At 41.6% G+C, this 20,930-nt stretch overlaps 2 protein-coding genes across 6 annotated transcripts in view; one reads left to right on the forward strand and one right to left on the reverse strand.

Annotated features, from left to right (window-relative positions):
* Positions 1 to 2,644, forward strand: part of LONP2 (lon peptidase 2, peroxisomal) — a 36,643-nt gene extending 33,999 nt beyond the window's left edge. Inside the window, exon 15 of the mRNA XM_017816230.1 lies at positions 1,053 to 2,644. Coding sequence (XP_017671719.1) covers positions 1,053 to 1,274 — 222 coding nt within the window. The 3' untranslated portion in view covers positions 1,275 to 2,644. The remainder of the gene's footprint in view (positions 1 to 1,052) is intronic.
* A 925-nt stretch (positions 2,645 to 3,569) lies between these two features.
* Positions 3,570 to 20,930, reverse strand: part of SIAH1 (siah E3 ubiquitin protein ligase 1) — a 67,729-nt gene continuing 50,368 nt past the window's right edge. For 2 of the 5 annotated variants that reach the window (XM_017816235.1, XM_017816233.1), the window contains exon 2: positions 3,570 to 7,276. In XM_017816235.1, coding sequence (XP_017671724.1) covers positions 6,426 to 7,274 — 849 coding nt within the window. In that variant the 5' untranslated portion in view covers positions 7,275 to 7,276 and the 3' untranslated portion in view covers positions 3,570 to 6,425. The other 3 variants (XM_017816231.1, XM_017816234.1, XM_017816236.1) reach the window with 3 other exon arrangements.

Genomic DNA, 20,930 nt, shown 5'->3' on the forward strand with positions numbered 1-20,930 from the left:
GAGAGGATGGGCTGTGGTTCAGGGTTCTCCTGGGCCCTGCATCAACTGGTGAAAGGTGCCCGAGCTCCCCAGAGTGTCTTCACCAGGGAGTGACCACACTTTGCTGTTAAAGGTGGGTGCAAAGATAAGGTACCTGTAATTGTTAAACCAGATTTACCTTCTTCCTGAACGTTGTCTGGGATCTTGCCGTTGTCAGTCACTGAATTCCTGCGAGCAGCTGCCCCTGCTGCTGCCCCAGGTGTGTGCTGGGTGTGCAGCACCTCCAGAGCAGTGGCATCACCGGGGGGATTATGGCCCCTCCTACCTTGCTTGTATTACAGCCCTCTGTGCTATAATACAAGGCTTTGCTCTCCTGTAAAGTATTGTAGAATTACAAGTTTCTTCTGTAAGATGGTCTTTAATTAGGATTAGAAGAGAGTTCAGGGGAAGAAGCTACAGCTGTGATTCAAAGCAAAACTAATTTAACCCCCCTTTTTACATCTCATTACCAACTCAGCCAGGTGGCTCGATGGAGCAGTGCCTGTTGTTGTAGCACAAAGCATCTCTCTAGTCTTGGAGCACAGGTTTGCATTTCTGTGCATTTTCTGTTGTACAGCTCAAGTTATTTGTGTGACAGTGCTTCCTTAGGACTTTTTTCCCTCTAAATCTAACACTGCCTTTTTCTGAAAAGCCTGCTGTTCTAATGCAGGATTTCAGCACACCATATAAAAATGGAGTGAAGGCCACCTTAGTTAAAAAAACTTCCTGAAAAGTAATGACTTTTCCAGTATTGGTAGTCTTCTACCTGCACTCCTAGATTAATTTTTCCCTTGTTATTAACTGTTACACAAAGAATACTGTATCATATTAACATATTTCCCTCATTAAGCACATAATGAGCTACAAATGTGGCTGCATTTTTAATTGCTTTCTTAACTTACTGGGGGAGGCAGAACCTTTCATCAAAATTTAACTCCTGATGTGATGTTACAATAATTCCCGTATTAGATGAGTGTTGCTGGTTTTATATATATATTTTTTTTATATATGTTTTTACTTCTTTCCTTTACTAGGTTGGGGGAATTAAAGACAAAGTCCTGGCAGCACACCGAGCTGGCCTGAAGAGAATCATCATTCCTCAGAGAAACGAGAAGGACCTGGAGGAGATCGCGGTGCACGTGCGGCAGGAGCTGACGTTCGTGCTGGCCACCTGCCTCGACCAGGTCCTCAACGCCGCCTTCGAGGGCGGCTTTGCAGTTAAGCCCAGAGTGGAGCATTTGAACAGTAAACTTTAAGCAGCCAGGCTGAGATTCCTGCTGTATCAGATTCCATGGCTTGTGATCTCTTCCAGCTCCCTACGTGTGTCAGGTGTAATTAGGAGTTAAACTGGGCTGTCTAAGTGGGGGTGTAAATGCAATCAAAAGGAAAATGTTGCTGCAGCAGTTCACAACCTGAAACCACGTTTTAAGGGCTTTCGCTGCTTTTTATCAGCAAAGAATCTTGAAAAAAATACTCATTTCCTGATTAGAGTCAAGCATGAGAAAATTGAAGCTGTTGAGAAAGAATTCCTTGGCATATCTGGAATGTGTGTATGGACGTGGCAGCAGCTGGTCCCATCCTCAGAGAGGTCACACCCACAAAGAGGGAATAATGTGCAATTCTGGGAGAGCTGTATTTGCAAGAAAGGCAGCACGAGAGGCTCATAGATGGGCTTGTGACAAAAAGCAAAACTGATTTAGCAGGAGAATTTACTTATTTAGAGAATAATATTGGTAATAATAACAATAATGTGCTGAGGAGCAGTAGCATTGGGAAAAATAAGGTTTTTGAAATCTAAAAAACATGCTTAAGGGATTTGAACAGAAGCACTATGGTCTAAATTAAGTTAGTAAGTTCTTTCAGCACTTGCTTCTAGTTTGTAGCAAGGTCACTGCAGACATCATTTTTCAAAGCCCAACACAGGAAGCAATGCCAGAAGTGAAATGAGGGAACTGCTGTGTAAGAAGGGCAGTAACACACACGAGTCCATGTGTCCTTCCAGCAGCACAGGGGGCGCAGCAAACCTGAAGCCCTGATAAAAAACCTGGTAACATTTTGGAGGGACAAAGTACGAGTCCTTTATTCTTACTGATACAAACAGACTTGATTCTGGGCTGCCTGTGTTTGGAGGTGAGCCTGTGGAAATTAAATCCACTTAAACAATGCCAAGAAAATACTGAATCATTAAAGTGCATTCAGTACTGCACACTGTGAATAATTTATGGTTCAAGAAGTCTGTCAGTCTCCCCTCTCAGTTGATAGCTTTGTCTCTTCTCTGGAACCTCAGGGAAAACTACACTTCAGTGTGTGAGCTGGGCCTTTGGCATTGTTTATACCAGTCAACCCCTGAGCAAACCTCCCATGTTGTTACATTCTCCTCTTGTTCACTGGTTCTGAAACAAGCTCCAGTGTGCTCAGGCAACACAAACTGTACCAGTGACAACAACCTGTTCTAGAAGCAGCCTGTAAATCAAAAGAGTTTGCTTTGCTTTCATTTCCATAGGTAACAAAAGCTGATTTATCTGGAACATAATAGCACTGATAGTAATATTCAGTGGGAATTTCTGCACCTGTTTACAGAAGATTTCACAGAAGACTTAATCTAATAAAATGATAAAAATAAAAACCCCTTTTGTGTCACTATTTTAAGAGCTCTTAAGTCAGTCACCAGACCATGGGCAACACACAAGAGTCTCAGAACCTGTTCTGCCTTATAAGAAACCTGCAGGCAAAAAGTGCAGATAAACAACACCCTGGGTAAAACCCCGGGCCAGTCTGGTCACGAGTGTGCTGCTGCTTTGCTTCTGATCAAACCAGGAGGGAAAGATCCTTAACCAAACTGAACCCAGCTCCAATAACAGTCCTGCACTGTTGGCACTGGGGGCAGCACAGACATGCACAGAATTCCAGCACAGTCTGTTTCTACATGTGGAAAACAAACCTGCATTTATTTTAAAAATAGAAAGGACTATAAAAAAAGAAGTTTCCACCACAGCAAAACAGGGAGTTGCTCCCCAGAAAAGTTAAGCAATGACTTTCTGCCTGACACACCACTCCCATATTAAGTCTTGTCCACATGGACTTCACCTAAAGAGGGGGTGGGTCTATGGCCACTCTGAAGAGAATGCCAGGCACTTACTGCCTGTTTGCTGTTCCTGCTGGCAGAGCTCACACGGGTTTTATTTTGTTGATTTTTTTTTTTAAACAAAACTTCTGCATTACCCCCTGTATCAAACACTACAGACACTCTGGAAGGTGGTAAGAATAACCCTCCATGCAGCAGCAAAGCACTTCTGAAGTAATTTCAATGCACTGGGGATTCTGCTTTGCAGCTGACAGTTAAATGGAGCTGATATTAAACGTGGCCCTCAGAAGAATACCCTGAAATAGCCAAAGCTTATCAGAGGAGAAAAAAAAAAAGGCAGTGGTAGCTCCTTTCCTCTGTCCACACTATGAATTGCTACAGAGAGTAAGGATCCCACTAGTGCATTCCTGCTTTAATCACAGTAGCTTTGGAAAGATTCTGGATAAAACAACAGGACAGGCAGCAATACAAAACTGTTCACCTGCTTTAATTTTAAAGCACTACTGCAAACAAGAACTAGCAGGAACTGTCACAACAGAACCCGAATATTTACATCCACATTTGTCAAACATTTTAAGGCTTTCTTTTTAAAGGGCAATGAAAACCACAGAGGTAGTGCAAGCAGACAAATGCAAGGTCTACTGCATTTCATCTTTTAGAGACAAATCTGAATACGCTTTCCCAATACAGCAAAGTAAAACAGCACTTTCTAAAATAAATAGCTAATGTTAAGACAATGCCAGGCTTTAATACACCATTTATTTTAGATAAGGTAGTAAACTGTACAGATTTCTAGTATGTTTTCTTTTTTTCATATATAACAGTGTAGTTGACTTACCAGATCCTCACACTCTTTAGAGGAGATCCACTGAATTAGGCTCCTGATACTTTTGAGGATCTGGGCCTAAGTGTAATTTCTTTAATCATTCCATCTGATGATGGACATTGAGCATTTTATACAGATTTATTTTTAAACACCAAATGGTACTATTTTACATTACAGTAAGTCAGCATACAGTAGTTATGCTATAGCATTTGTCATCTGTAAGACACGAACCAACCTGTCTGACCACCCCAGTCAGCTCCTGGAGCTCATTGCAAATGCCCCTCTTGAAGTCCCCTTCAGAAGTACAGTCCTGACCTTCAGGCCATCCCAGCCTAGATAAACTCACTGCAGATCAGCACGAGGTTCTCAGAGTCACAGTTCTCCTGGGGACACAACCCAAGCTGAACCCCTCCAGACACAGTGCCCAGCCCTACACACCTGTGCCTGCAGAGCCCCGGACACGTGTCGGGCTGGAGGGAACCCTCGGGTTCTCCCCTGCCTTCCCCTCACAAAACCAGAGCTGGAGGCAGCTCAGCTGGCAGGAGGACATCAGTCCAGCCAGCCAGGCACCAGGGGACCCGTGGCCTCCTCTAAAAGATCTGAAGTATTTTGCCAGAAGTCTGTCAAAGACCAGAAGACAAAACGGAGGTAAATGTGACAAGCTTATTTAGTGAGAATAATTACTGAATTTAGCAAAATGCAAACAGTTGTATATTCAAAAGAAGAAAAAAAAGCTAGATTGCAGGGCTTTTGGAAGCACTTATCTACTGTCACAAGGTACCAGTACATCTTTTAAATTACATCTGTGCACAGGTCAAACAGCCTAAGTATCAAATTTTAAGAGTGAAACTTTTCCTACATGAAGCCAACTATTTCTGTAGTACTTTAATAATCCAACCCAATGGATTTTATGTTCCTTACCTGTGGAACTACTTACCTCTTCATGCATCAAAATAATAACGAGTTGTCTTAACAGATCAACTTCTCATAAGAAAGTTAAGACAGTGCACAGTAAATAAACCATATTTTAATGTGTTACAAAAGTATCGATAGCCAGACTACCTCCCCAAGGGACATCTGCTAGACAAGGTTTGACAAAGATTTCTTTCCAACAGCTTGAGATGAAGCAGCTTTCCCCCTTTTCTGTCTGTCTCTGTTCTGTAACACAAATGCCACATACAGCTGTGGTTAAGGTTTTCACCTACAGGCAGTCTGCAGAAAGCCCAAACAGAGCCTTTAGGGCTGGTGAAACACCTGCAAGAGATTCATCTGCACTGTCATGGGTATCATGTCACCAGAACAATATACAAAAGTCACTTCCAGACAGTTGCTTTAGTAACAACCAAAAGACACGAAAACAAGAAACTGAGCAAGAGCATCAATGTGTCAAACTTTGAGCTAAAGCAAAAAGCAGAAGCTGGCTGTGTTTTCTTTAATTTGCCAGGTATTCTTTTAATGACAAATATAAAAAGACTGAAAACATCTCACTGCCTGCCTTTTTTTTTTTTAAACAAATGGTCTGCTTTTATAATTACAAATACTGTGTAATACAATACCTTCTTTGTACTGCAAACCAACAAATACAAGGATGCAATCAAGTTTCTAAGCATCTCTAAATTTGAAATGTGAATTATTATTTTTTTTAAATTCGGAAAATTCTTAATAATTGTTCATTTTTGTTAGAAGATAACTCAAAGTACAACAACATCTAGGCCTGTTTTTAAAGGAGCTGTCTTTCCTGACACATCTTTGAACATAAGCACTCCTTTCGAGTTCAGTACATTCACAAATAGCTCAATTAAGAACAGTATCACCAATGAATTGACTACTGGAAAGAGACAAAATTTACCAAACATACAGAAATATAAGTTTTACCATAGCAATTATGCATATCAAAAGATGACACCTGTAATTAATTTTAAAAAGATACAAAAAAGAGAAAAACCTGAATTACAGAAAAGAAAGTCATATTTATTTAATGAAAAACTAGAAGTTAATAAAAATTAGCAAATACACAAAAAATATACACAAACAGCAGCAATACTATGTAGTGACTTACAAAGAGGGGGTGGGAGGAGGAGGGGAAGCAGCGGCCAGAGACCAGACCGCTCAACATGGCTTGTCAGTCAAAGGGGGAGGAAAAAAACACAAACAAAAACACGAAACAGTATCCTTTTCAACAGTACAATCAATCTACAAACAAGTTCTTAGAATTATTTTACAACATTTCCTGTAGAATCAATTCTTAATACAAAAGATGCCCATTTTGGGTGTATATATATTTTCAGTGGTTTACTGTTGACTTATTTTAAATATATTAGTTACTACATGCAACTGCTTCCTGTAATTTAACAGCCTTTCCTTTTATTTACCTTCATTTATGTCTACCCTCCATCTACCAAAGAATTTGTCTGACAGTCAAAGATGGTTACCCTAGTTTCTGCTAAATTAAATGCAACGGTTTAAACACTGGCCTGAAGAGGTTTGATTGCCGTTTCAGCACATGGATATAGTTACGTTGATGCCTAAATTGCCGTTTTCTGCAAAGAGCTGTGCAATGCTGGTGTCAAAGACTAGGCAGTCACTATTCATAATGGCTGTTGCAATTCCCTCATGGATGGACCGAGGAGTTGCTTCCCAAGTCAATCGCCGCCTATGCCCGTTTAGCTCGAGTCGATAAGCAAAGTTTTCTGCTTGCTTGCGTGTTCCTATCAGCTGTACAATTGCAAAGAACTGCTGGTGACCATCATATTTCTCCTGTTTCTCCAACACTAACATGAAATGGAAGCCAAAACAAGACTGCATCATAACCCAGTCAACAGCACCAGGAAGATTAATGTCCGTAGCCAGGAACACTATATCTTCTCCCTGCAGTGTTGTAATTGACTTGTGTTGATGCATCAGGTGTGGCATCACAGCATCCAGGGAGCCTTGCCATTTACATGAAGCACCGGGACACGGACAAGAATAAGGCCTAAACTCACACAGCTCCTCGTGGTCTGCTTTTTCCGTGTGTGGCAAAGTTATCTCGCACCCGGAAGAGGCGTATTTACATGGGAATAGTACAGAGTTGGCAACTTTCTCCATAGCCAGGTTACGGATGGAGCCCAGCGGGCCTCGGCAGGTCGGACAGCACGTGAGTTTGGGGCGACAGTTGCTACAAACCAGGTGGCCACTCTGACACTGCAGGATCGGTGGCAGCACATAGTCAAAGCACACGGGACACTCAAAGAGACTGGCCAAGTCATTGTTGGAAGCTGTGGTGCCCGTCAGCGCGGGCACCCGCTGCGATGGCGTGCACTTGGAGGTACCCGTGGGGAGTGCTGTGGCAGTCTGACGGCTCATGTCTGCAACAGAAGAGAGAAAAGAATTAATATCTAACCACCTTGTATTTTCCTCTGCACACAGAATTTCTTCACTTACAAAGAAGCTTCAAGAGAAAAGATAGAAATAAAAGCAAAAAAACCCCACGTAACACAAACTGAATTACATGGGTATGTTACGCACAAAGATCAGTTGTGCACATTCGATGCAGACGCATGACATGGAAATTTAACAAGTGAAGAAGTTCTATTAAGTGCTCTGCAGTGGAATTTATCTATTGAAAGCTGCAAGGGAGATAAGTAAAGATATGCTAAAAATAAGTTTGTTGTTGTTGGTTTGCTTTTTTTAATACTGCATTTATGAAATGCTTCACCCAGATCACTTGTGTGTAACAACTCGGAGCACTATGGAACAATTCTAAGGCTGGATTTTAAGCTGTTGTGTATGACAAACTGGCCATCTTTAATGAAAAAAAAAAAGATTTTCTGGACATGACCTTCTCAGTAATCATATTTACTGTACAACTGCTTTTTAAAAAAGTTGGAAAACACTAGCAAGGCAAAACACAGCTCAGACAGTTGCTACCCTGCCTTTTTCCCAGGATAGGACAGTGACTCTTCGTTTTCAATACTGTTACTGGGCCCACATCTTGTAAAGCACATCCACTGCTTCAGATTCCTGAACTAAACCATTTGTGAGGATACCAGAAAAGAAAAACAAAGCAATTATTTTCTTGAATTTCCCAAGTAAGACGAGAAAAAAAAAAGATTAAATCTGAGAGTTAATTTTACCATGTCAGTAACTCAAACATTTGCAGTCCCTTGAAAAGGCCCTGTTAATGAAGTCTTACATTCAGTGGAGCTCCCACTGAAGTTTTTCTTTCTGCTGTCCCCACACAAAGGTGACAAAGGTCTGACAGCTGTCTGACAAACAGCCTGCTTGAGCATTCCTGCAGATGTGGTACAAGTACCATATTTGTTAACGTGTTATGGATGCTACACTTTTTGCAACCCCTAACTCTCCTCCTCCTTGTGCAAGAGGAATTATTAGTGCTACCCGAGAAAATAAACGCAGTTCTGAAAAAATAAACATTACCTTTGTAGGTTAAGGACAGTTAGGCAAAACACTACTCAAAGTTGGCCTCTGTTCCACAGTACAATTCTCAGCCACCCTCAGTGCCTCTCTGCGAGTACATGAGCTCTGTATCTGTCACGTACGTATAAAGCTCTCAAAATAAACCTCATCTTTAATCTCCTTGCTATTTGACATGGGAATATTAGGCAATAGGCAAGCTTCCCATATTTAGCATCATTTCACCCACAAACTTACTCATACTTGGACCAGATAACTCAGAGCAGCATACTCTGCATGCTTTTGCAAGACACGCACTGTTCATGGCACAAAGGAGGGGAACTAAGAGATTCCAACTTGCAAAATGACTTATCCCTTGACATTCAAAAGTAATCATAGACAGGCAATTCCAAATTCCTCTACAGAAGCACTTCTCCTTAGTCCAGAGCTAGAAAAACATGAGTGTCTAAGATTGGATACTCAGTCACTGATTTTATGAGTCTCACAAGCCCAGTACCAGCATCTTCTCAACTCTTCAAATTCTATTGCTTCATCTCAGGTTTGGTGGTCTAGAAATACCCAATTACCATCTTCAGGAAAAAAAATCCATGCACTAGTTTTCAGTGCTGGACCTTAACTGATATTATAGAGATATGACAAGAATATTTGTGTCTTTTGGCCACATTTTCCTACTGTGAGGCATTCCAGCTCAGATGAAAAAGTTTAGGATGTCTGTGACAAATCAAGAATGTGTTCTGGGGAAGTGATGCTGCCCCAGTGAGGGGATTTGAACAGCAAGGCCTCTGGCAGCTGACAGTGCTGCTGCTTCCCCAGCACCCGCGGGTGGGAGCTCGTGACCCTGCCCTGCTCTGGAACAAACGACGCGCAGGAGTGACTGTACAGGGGAGAACCAACTCGGATCCCGCTGTTCGCTTGGGAATCACAGCCACATTCACATGTACAGTTCTGGCAACGCTTCCCTTCAAATATCGTAACACCCACATTTCAGAAGGCTGTGTGTGCTGGATCTTGCCTGACCCTGTATGTCCTGATCCAGGGATCCCCAGCAACCCGCAGATAACACTGGTGAAAAGCACTGCGTCAGACCAGTTCCCTGGGCAGTCTGACGAGCTGGGTGAGCTCGGGTGTCTTTAATTACACCTCTCAGAGCCCATGCAACAGTTAAATTAAGCAACCTACAAACTTTGCGAAAGACCTTACGCACAGATGCACTTCCCACTTGAGCCTTCTAAGCTCTGGAAGCACTGGAGAACAGGACTGTGTGTTATCACTGTGTGACCAGCCTTCACACACACCTTCCACAACCGAGCACCTCACACAAGCAGGGAATGAAAATGAGCAGGAACATGTGAACCAGACCACTGAGATGATTAGCATGCAAGGAAGAAGCTGGATAAAGCTATTAACTGTAATTTACCAAGCCTAAACCTGCCCAAAGCCTGCATTTTCATCACTCTTGTTAACACAAAGATGAATAATATATAATAACAGAAAAGTCAGAGAAGTTAATTTTTTATGGCTATGTTAAAAACTACAAGTCAATCACAAGTAAAACTTCTAACAGCGTAATACATTTAAGCCACCAAACTATGAAAACCATACATACCAAGTGACTTGTTTACAAACCAAGGAAAAACAACTACAGAACTGGAAACAAAATTTAAAGATATTTTTAGTTACAACCCCCTTACTCCCTACATGCAATATTTGCTATTACGTTATCTATATTTGCACACACTGGGAATAAGTCTCTAAGCAACAGCGATAAACTAAGGCATACTAGGTGTCATTTTCAAGACTATTAGTTCCTTTAACTCAAATTATCCAAAAGATTGCACATATTCGAAAAAATCTAACCACGACTAAAACGGGGAAAATGTATTTTAAGATTTCCTAATTGTAAAGCAAGAAGAACTGTCCTTCATGACATCAGAACGCATAACCTGTTGATAAAAAAAGTATTCTCGCCAGTGTTGTGCGGAAGGTGACATGCACAGGCTACCGAGACCTCCCGAGGGAGGCGACTTCACAGCTCCTAAACCCCAGCTTTTAATGCTGCGATAACGCAACGTAACGTCGCTACCTTTCCCCTTGCAGGCTTTACTCCCCGGCAGACACGCAGACCAGACGCCCTTCCAGGAACACGGCCCGCCGGAGGCGGCTCTGCCCCTCATGTGGCGCGGCGGAGCTCATGGCGTGTGGGGGCAGCACAGCCGCGCTGGGGCTGCGGACCGGGCCGGGCCCCCCCCGAACGCCCCCGGGCCCCGGCGGGCCCCGCGCCGCGCACGGCAGTCACCGCCCCGGGCCCCGCCGGCCCCATCTACGGCCCGGCCCCGCTGCGGCCGCTCCGGCCCCGGCGCCAAAATGGTTCCCCGAGCTTCCCCCGGCACCGCCGGGCCGCGCCCGCCCCGCCCCGCCCGGCCTGTGCCTGCCGGGGGAGGGCCCGGCCCGGCCCCGCCAACAGGGACCCGGCCCAGCCCCGGCCCAGCCCACAGGGACTCGGCCCAGCCCACAGGGACCCGGCACAGCCCCGGCCCAGCCCACAGGGACCCGGCCCAGCCCACAGGGACCCGGCCCAGCCCACAGGGACCCGGCACAGCCCACAGGGACCCGGCACAGCCCACAGGGACCCGGCACAGCCCCGGCCCAGCCCACAGGGACTCGGCCCAGCCCACAGGGACCTGGCCCAGCTCCCGCCCAGCCCACAGGGACCCGGCCCAGCCCACAGGGACCCGTCCCAGCCCAGGGACCTGGCTCCTCCCGGGCGGCACCGCCTCTGCCCCGGCACCGCGTGTCCCCACAGCCGTGCGCGTTCCGCACACGGAGCTCCCTCTGCACGGCCGGGACCTGACCAACAGCCCCCTGCTCCACGCCGACAGAACTCATCATCCTCCCTAAAAAATTCTTTAAAAGCTACAGATCTGCTCAAAACTCTTTTAACACATGAACTTCACTTCCTGCTGTTTCAAGGATACTCCTCAGATGAGCATTTCCCACTGTGGACATATAAAGTTCTATTCAACAGGAATTTTCTCCATTTGCATTAAGATTATTCAATAAGCAAAAGCCTAATAATCTCAAGGAAAATGTGGCATATTTAAATATTCACATGGATTCTTAAAAAACTTAAACAGTTTGAGGATAAAGGAGTTGAAAACCAAGTTAACACACTTGCATGATGCACACAGTGGGCTCAGAAGATCTTAGACTTTATGGAATACTGATGTAATGATTATAAGATCATCGAAGTACAACTTTCAGTGTAGGTAACAGAACAACACATTGCAATAATTTGTTCTGGTCACATAAAAAGTAAGGCTACAGTATCAGGGTAGAGAAAATTATCTTTAAAAATGCTTTCTTACTATTTGAAATCCAAGTTCTGTTCAAGGAAGACTTCTATCAGGACTTGAATACATGCCAATAATGCCCAACTACTGTAAACAAAAACTACCAATTCAATACAAGGCTTCCTTCAGCCTCATCCCCAAACTTGCAATATCCATCATCCCACCAAGTAAGAGTCAAGAAAGTTTCTGAGCAGAACAGAAAAGCTGAAGAAAATCTGCACAGAAACAGCTTTTGAGAAATTAAGAGCATGTTCTGCAGTGTCTGGAACAAGCCCTGGGCTCTGTCCTGCAGCACAGAGCTGTCCCCAAAGCAACCCCAGGGGCCCTTGGACAGGTTACAGCTAATGCTGCACTTGCTTTGCTCCACTGCAGCAGGGTGTGCAATGCCTGAGGGGAGAGAGCCTTTGGAACCCCGGGCAGGGAACAGAAACACGGACAATGAAAAGACACAACCAATCCACTGTTTGAAAAGCTCTGCAGAGGCTCAGGCCCACGGAGAGCAGTTTCAGCTGAAGTTCACAAAGATGCCGTACTTGACATGCCAGGGAATTAACAACAGTATACAGGACTACACTGATACCCTTTCAGCTTCTCACCTTTCCAAGGTGTTACCTCCAGACACATTCTAGAAATCACATCTCCTGCGCTTCACTGGAATACAGGGCACCTTTGACAAATCCAACTTAACACCATCCACTTCTCTCATATCAGATAACGTATTTTCTCTCACATCTTCACCCAATCAAGACTAGACTTGTGTTTAACACTTTAATTTGCTTTTGAGAGGGTAACTGAATATTAGTTTTGGAACAAAAAAAAAACCCACAAAAATTCTGTATAGTCATCTTAATGGATGGAAGGGAAAAAAAATCTCTCATCTCATCAGACCTAAGCGTGATACAAGGACAGATAAAATGATTTATCACAAATGTCTATGTGACGGATAAAATATTTTTTTCTATTACATTTCAGAACTAACTGAATTCAGAGACTTCCATTCAAAATGCACTCCTAATGCATTACAGCCACCACCAAACAGAAAATCTTTCAGGTTTTTTAACTGTACAATCATATTTGAAATGAGACCTTTTTAAACACAATACCCTGTTTACAGAGCACTGGAAATGAGAACAGGACAGTGTTCAAAGTTGTGAAAAACACAGGTTACTTTTTTCAAGATGCAATATGAGCAAGAATGTAAAAACACTAAAGCTAATTAACTGTTCTAAATACTCATGAAACAGGTGTTAATAAGAACTCTAAGATTTAAGTAGTGTTAGGCTAACTCTATGTGAAAAAACCTCTGGATACCATAGTTTTGTGCCATTACTGCTCAATTATGAGAACTCAAACTACTGAGGACATCATCTATAGCACTATGGAAAAGCCAGCTCTTCTATTACACATACTTACTATTTCTGAAAGTAATTGTCCAAGGAACCTACCTTTCCTCTGTCCCCTCTTGCACTCATAATTGTCAACACACAGCAAAACAGAAGGGAAAGAAGTTTTAGCAAGCTCTGTTGAAAATAATATATACTGTCCTCACCACCCCCTAACTCACACTTCAGCAGTCAAAACACATCCAGTGTATTATGCACAGGTTGTATTAGAGAAAAGCTTGCAAATATTTTAAAATAAATTAGTATCTGTAATTTCTGTTTAATTTAAAAGACATTTTAGGGCCCATTTTTTTCCACGTTGAAGTCCATCAGTTTATCTCTTACAACTCTCTCAGATCCCAAGGGCCTGGCACAGTCAGCATCAAACACAGGCCTGCTCCTGCAGCTCTGACCCCCTGGACACTGACATGGTGCATCCCTGCTCAGACACAGCCTCTGCACCTCCTGGCCTACTTCAACACTTTTACAAGACAGTTCATGACATAAATTATTAATCAACTATATAACACAATAATGAATTATGAATTTTTTCAACCCTTCCAGACACTGTTTTCTTTAGTGCCCTTAACTATGCTATTTATTTCAGACACCTCAGGGCTTTCTCTTTTTCTGCATAATAAGCAACAGCTAGATCAATCCAATGTAACACGATACTATAAAATAAGACCAAAATAAAATTACAAAATTTACAAAAAGTCTCATGATGATTTCCTTTTCCAAAATATCATCTGTCCAGCTCATCTCCTTTCCACACACAATTTCAACATTTCCCACTACCTTGCAGTGACCCAGTCTGCCTGAAATTGTAGGTATCTTTTTTCCTTGCACCTCACCCTACCAACCCCGCTTTCCAATCACCAGGAAAGGAGATCCCAGTGGATTCATACAATCATGGAATCAGTTATTGTCTTCATGGCTATCCCTGCAGTGAGCCACCAGCCCTTAACGCTTATCCCAGGTGTTCCCCTTACACACTCCGGTCACCAACTGAGTCACGGCTGGTGGACAATCCAGATCCTCTCCAAATTCAACACAGATCATGTGGCAGATGCAGATACAAACAGCACCATGTAAACACAGACAGTATTATTACACCCACCAAATGGCAGTGACCTGTTTCTAATCCAACACAAACCCCTGAGTTTGGCTAGTGCTGTTTGATTTCTGCTTCATCACTAACACTGTTTCTCCTCTATAGATATGCCAGAATATTAAACATCAACCCAGGAGGCGCTTTTTTCTACCTATTAAAGATTTTCTACAACAACTTCGTAATGTAAAATTAAGAAGGAACAGTGTCCTATAGAAGATATACAACAACCACATAAAAATCACATTAGCAAACAACAACTATGACTGAAGTGTTAATTTTTAAATGCAACAAACAAGTCCACCAATTATAAAAAGTGAATAACTTGTAGCCAAACAGAGCTTCAACATCCAATTTAACATGGAATACTGGAGATTATACTGCTGTGCTACTCCAGCCTTGCAAACAAAGACAACCTGAGGAACACAGTTTTGAGAAAATATAACTATCTGATAAAACCTCAAAAAGTAAAAATGTCTGTTCACTGGCCAAAACCTGAGTTTGTACCACTCCCTCTGTACTGTGTAATTGGAGAACATCCAAGCCTTCCTAGGTCTTAGAGTTATATGTAGCACTAAATAAGAAAGCAGGTTTCTTTGGAAATTCAGACCATCAACAAATTATAAAGCAAAATAGGACATCTATGTCTCTTGTCTTTTGAACTTGGAAGGAAAGGCAGCAGGACAGAAAGCAAAAGCTAGGGGAACTATCAAGGAAATTCCTGAAAATTCAAGCTACACTAAAACCAATTTAACAAATGCCACTGTGAGAAAAAGGAAATTCAGCAATACATTAAATAAACTGGTATAAGCAACAATATCAAACATTATTGATATTTGGTAATCTATTATAATAAAAGGAAGTTAAGCCTCAAAGTAGCTAGAGAAACTATACATGGTTAAAAAAAAATACAGAGAAAAGCTCCATTATTTAAATACAAATCAAAACTAAGCACTTGCATTAAAAAGACATGGACCACTTCCAAACTGGACTTTACCATATTTTTCATTTTTGTTTTTAAAAACAAGACAATAACTTATCTTGCTGTGACACTGCCAAATCCCACATCCTACAGAGGTGTGAAGATGGGGATAAAGAAACACTGCCCAAGGCTGTATCCTGTGCACTCTTGCCTGGTACCTGTGACAAAAGACTTCCCTGTGTCCCTGCTCTGTGTCCCTAGTGCCAGTCAGCCAATGACACAGGACACCTGCATTTCCAGCATCCCACACATGGACCTACAGCACCAAAACCCACGGGATGGACTCAAAGCAGGAGCTGTCCCACACAACCTTCTCCGGTACCAAAGGGACCGTGCCCGTCTGGAGCTGCCATGGGGTGGGCACGGGACAGCTCATGGAGATAAAGCAGAAGTACAGGTCTCAAAATAAAGATGGCAGAACCTAAGAAAATAAAGAAAAATTTCCTATAAAAATACAGGTATCTCTATGCAAACAACACATAACAGGGAAACCAGTTTTTAATTTTTTAGTAGTACCTAGCTTCCTTTTACTGTGAAAAGCACACACTGAACTGAGCTGCATCAGGATCATCTTCCAACAGTAATTCAGCCAAATAATGTCTATAAACACAGGGAGATAGTTAACTTTTAAGAAGTTCTAGACATACAATGCTGTAATAAAAATTAAGAGGCATACAGGAGGATCAGCTACAAAGTGAATTAGTAACAGCACCAGAAAAAAAAAAAGGCAAGTTATTTTTCATGCTCTAACACATACTGCCTTTCAGAAGTATCTAAACAGGAAGCACTTAATTGTTCTACAAGGTATCATAGATGGGCTCTGTATACAATCACACTCTATTAGAATTAAAAAAAGGAAAAACAAAACAAACCCAAATCCCTCTGTAAACATTCACAGCAAATCCTACCAAGTGTGACACTTTGGGGGCTGTATTTCTCTCCTCAGTCTGATTTTGCAAAGCCTATATTCTCCACTGCATGCTGTAACTGCCATGCAATATTGCATCACCATTCCTGTGTCTGTGGCAGACACAGGGAAGAGGGTGTGGCATGGAAGCACCTACCTTAATTCAGTAAGGCTCAACTACACCAGTACCTGTACTTTGATGTGTCTTCACTTACAAAGCCTTTCTGTGATAACTATTCCAATTCAAATTCATGCTCAATATTTTCCCTGCATAACTTAACAGTACTAAGGAGCAGACCATCAAAATAACCACACCTGACCAAGGAGGCCTGCAAAGAGAGACTGGCCTACAGAAGAGCCTGACCACGACACAGAAAGCCACTTGTAGGAAGAGTCAGGACAGGATGACCTACACTGACTATTTTTATAAAGATCCCTCCACATGTTGTTCATTGGTGAGGTTCATATATATTTCCATTTTATATAAGCATTTATTCCTGTGATCCTTCATTTGTTCTGTATTCTTGTATGCAGTCCTGGTGACAGTGAAGTCCTGTAAAGAATGGCAATCTAAACTCCAGAGGACAAATATGGAGGGGAGGGCCTGGGGAACAGAGATACTCGTTCCGGAGAACAGACCTTGGTGCCCCAAGGTATGTCAGATATGGAATCTACACATAAATAACACCCAGCATTGTAGAACACAGGCTAGTGACACTGGAGGCCTAACTTTTAACTCCTCAGAAATTATGAATTTTTCAGAACCTCTAGTACTAACATACACAGATTCTCTAGTCATTCTGAGTGAGAGTTTTTACAAATCTGGGTTTTTCTTAAATCCATTTAACCTTCAGAAGAAAGAATATTTAGAAGAATGTCCAATAAAGATAAGGTATTTATTTTATTTTATTACAGATACACATCACAAAGAGAATAAAACACAACATTTAAAACATAAAGGATCAAGTCTGTATTTTTAAAATGGACATTTCTGCATTTTGGAAGTAAGATTTTCCTATATGCTACTAATTCAAAAGGAGAGCTGTGGAAATCTAAGATAGGCCACAGGCAGAAAAGAGAAAACACTGAAATTTTTTACATTGAAAGAAATATACAGCTTTAGTAAAAAAAGTACAAAATTACAGTGAGATTTTCGCATTTCTGATGGTTCCACTCTTTTCAGTACTTCATTTCTTTAAACTCCCACCTTCTGCATGTCTTGTGTTTCTAGCATCCACTCTCTGAAGCACGTGTGCCTCAAAATCAATACTGTTTTATTTGACTTAGTTTTTCTCCACTCATCCACTCTGAACCAACTGTTTCTGTAAAACTGTGGAACAAGGATTCAACTACCACAATAATAAATATTTTTTAAAATCGTTATTACAACATTACTCAAATTCTCAATCTTGGCTACTGCCAAGTCTGTACCCAAAAGTGGTCACTCTGCTGCAGAAAGCAACAGTTCTACAGCTTTTCATCAGAACCTCAGGTTTAAAATGCAACTTTATCTCCCAAATAAGAGCTCTTTCCCAGCACGTGTCCAGCCCGAGCCCAGTGACCAGGCATGGCTGGAACTGCTGACTGCACAGAGCACCACGGTACATGAAAAGACTGAGCATTCCTTGAAACCTTCAAAAATCCCCAACCAAACCCACGATTAGTGGTACTAGAGCAGAAGTCTGTGGCAGGGGAGACCTGGGGTTAGTTCCTGCTCTGTCACAAGCTTCTGAGTCACCATGGGCAAGTACTTCCCTGCTTCTTACAGGTTTTAGGCTACCACAAGTAGCTGTGAGCCTCAGACATTAATGCAAAGGGAATGAAACGACTTGATAAGGATACTAAATTAACCTTGTTAGACCTTATTTGAATTTACTTCAGGTTAGTAATAACTAAATATCATTACACACTAAAAGACACTGTTAAATTATTTAACATCTCAGTTTTTATAGTTAGCAATCATCAGACTTCAATAACTGTTTACTTTTCAACTCCTGCTCACATATGGATAACTGCCCTCTCTTCACTCCAGTATTTTGTACATTAAAGAGACAAATTAGGGAGACATTGGCAACACCCTTCTCACTACTTCTGTAGTATCTAATATGAAGGCCTCCTGATTTTATGAAAGGTAAATAAAGTAACCTTTCATAAGAGGGATCCTTGTATTACCAAAAAAATTCCCTCAGCTTTTTCTGGGAAGCTCCAAGTACCCAGATTCTCAAGCAAATGATTCAAATTCAACAGAAAAAAGCTTTTAGGCAAGAGAAGCACATGTTCTTTTATTGCCATTAAATTCTGATCAGGTACATCTCAAATGCCAAGTAAAATGCACTCACTATTTCACTTATCTGTATTGCCTGAAAAATGCTTCATGGCATAGAAAATTAAAATTCAACCATAATCACTCTGAAGTCAGGCCTGAGTCTGCACCAGAAATTAAAACACAAGATATTATAAAAGGTTTGGAAATGACAGGCATAGATGTATCTTTCTGCTACTTCACGTTCTCTTTATCTGCACTTTCTAAATGCAAGACATCATTATGTCCTTCTCTGTAAAATATTGTTCTCTCCTCCATTATGTAGTAAAAATCAAAACCTGAGTCTATGTTGCAGTGCTGAATCCTGAACATCAAATCCCAGCAGTGATTCACTATCTAAAGCCCAGCTGTAAACTTCAGTGTTTTTTAGCCTTTTTCTTTTACAGGAGTGTTACCAAAATACAATAGGTTGGAAGGTCAAGCATTCAAACATTGGGAAATAAAAAATGTAAAGCTCCATGGACAACCCTAGGCCTACTCCCTCATATTCTCGTTAAGGAGCAGCTTCATGAAACGCTCTTTTTGCCCACGCTCAACTCCAGTAGCAGACAAGCACCTGTATCCATGGAAGAACTACAACAGTACATGGAGGAACAACTTTGCTTAAATGGAACACCTGATCTTAAAATAAAACTGTTTAAGGCAGCAGCTGGTTTTAATATGCACAAAAGTGTTCTTAAAATCACTGCTTTACAGGTGCTGTTTTAGAAGAATGTCCATTTTTTATTTGTAAAATTTCCTTTCTAATTATTACACTCGACCTAGCACAAAGCCAGACTAAAATTTTATAGTACACCATCAACATCTGCCAGCCAAATGATTCCCTGGTCACACCTGTGCAACCAGTCTCCAAATTACATCCTCACCACACTTGTGTAATCACACAGATATCGGCCACGAAGAACCCCACACAAATTAACTCTCAACTGAGTTAACGCCTTCATGCACCAAAAAGAGGGGAAAATTCCTGTGAATGAAAGTCATTTTGTGACTCTGAAGATTTTTATATAAACATACGTGCATATATATTTCAAAATAAATGGTCATTCAGAAATCAAAATATTAGCTGAGCAGAGCATTTTCACAGCTTTTAAAAGAAGACAACTGCACATAAGAAGATGAAAAGGAGCAAAACTTAAGGCTCAAGTATAGGCAAAAGTGAACAACTTTACATGAATTTAAAAATTAGGTTATATACCTATCAACACACAAATGCATATCAAAGCACGTTTCACACATCATTTCCAAAACAATATTAGGTAATTTAAGAAGATTAAAATATGAAACTGTAGCAGACCTATATCTGGTCAAAAAAAAAAAAATGACAAGAGGCAGTGAGGTTTCAAAAAAAAAATCAGAATTCATTTTTACAGAACTAAGGACAGGATTAAGGACTATCTAAGCTGATACAGGGAGTTACAGCCATTGTCTTTCAAAGAGAAAGTAGCAACATTACATGTTTTAAAGGTTTTTAAATATTTTAATAGCACTTTTAAGAACTGCTCAGTTACAGTATTTTTTAAGAGCTTTCAGATACCATTACAAACCCGTGAAGAACATGGTTTATCTACAGCACAAAGAACACTCCAGCAGGTAGAGGCTCCCCAGTGCCAGGCACACACAGAGCATGTCAGACTGTACCACCACTTGAGCAACAAACAAAGGGCTGCCACCAACACCAGTGGTTGTGCTGCCTGCCCTGTACCACTAGTTTTCTTTCTTTTTAAGGTAGTGGAGTCAACAAGATCAGTCTTGCACAACTACCTGAGCACTGGCACACCAGGAAGACACCAAGACCAAGTGGCAAAGGAGGTCATGGCCATTCCTTGTTAGCCCCAAGTCTTCACCTACACTGCTCCTGAGCACACCCCCAGCTCCTGCAGCAGAGCTGAACCTGCCTTACCAACAGCTCTGGGCAGTGACCCAGCAAACAGGTACCCATTCCTCACAGGCAGAGACTCTGCAACTAAACTTGGGACTAAAACTGCCCCATTCACACTGGTGGCAGAAACACTGCAAGTTAACACTGGCAGTCCAACAGAAACTGTTTTTAGCTACTGTAGAACTGTACCCTGGATGTGCCACAGCTTGTGCAGTGCTACATCTTCTATTATTTCTTCTTTCCTAACACTGATGTGTTAACAGCAAATAACCACATATTTTAGAAATAATGCTGACTTTTAGAAAAATCATAGGAAAAAATTACTTTTAAACCCCATTTCAAACTAATACCTACATCACAGTTCAGCGTGAAGCAAGGTGTACTAAGAATTATAAAACAGAACTCAGAAACTTCACATTTCAGTTGCCAGCCCCTTGCAAAATACAGAAGACACAGAACTCTCCCTCATGAAAGATATGTAATACAGAGCAAACAGAAACCAAAAATTATGTCTTTTAACACATGTACATTTCTAAGCTAGACACAAGTTCTAGCCATTTTTATGCAATTTATTTTCAAGTTTTCCCTCCTCTAGTATAACTGTAAATTGTTTTGAAATACTCCTACTGCAGTTAAAATGTATGGACA

This window comes from Lepidothrix coronata, unplaced genomic scaffold, assembly GCF_001604755.1.
Source record: "Lepidothrix coronata isolate B3197 unplaced genomic scaffold, Lepidothrix_coronata-1.0 Scaffold54, whole genome shotgun sequence".
NCBI classification, from domain to species: Eukaryota; Metazoa; Chordata; class Aves; order Passeriformes; family Pipridae; genus Lepidothrix; species Lepidothrix coronata.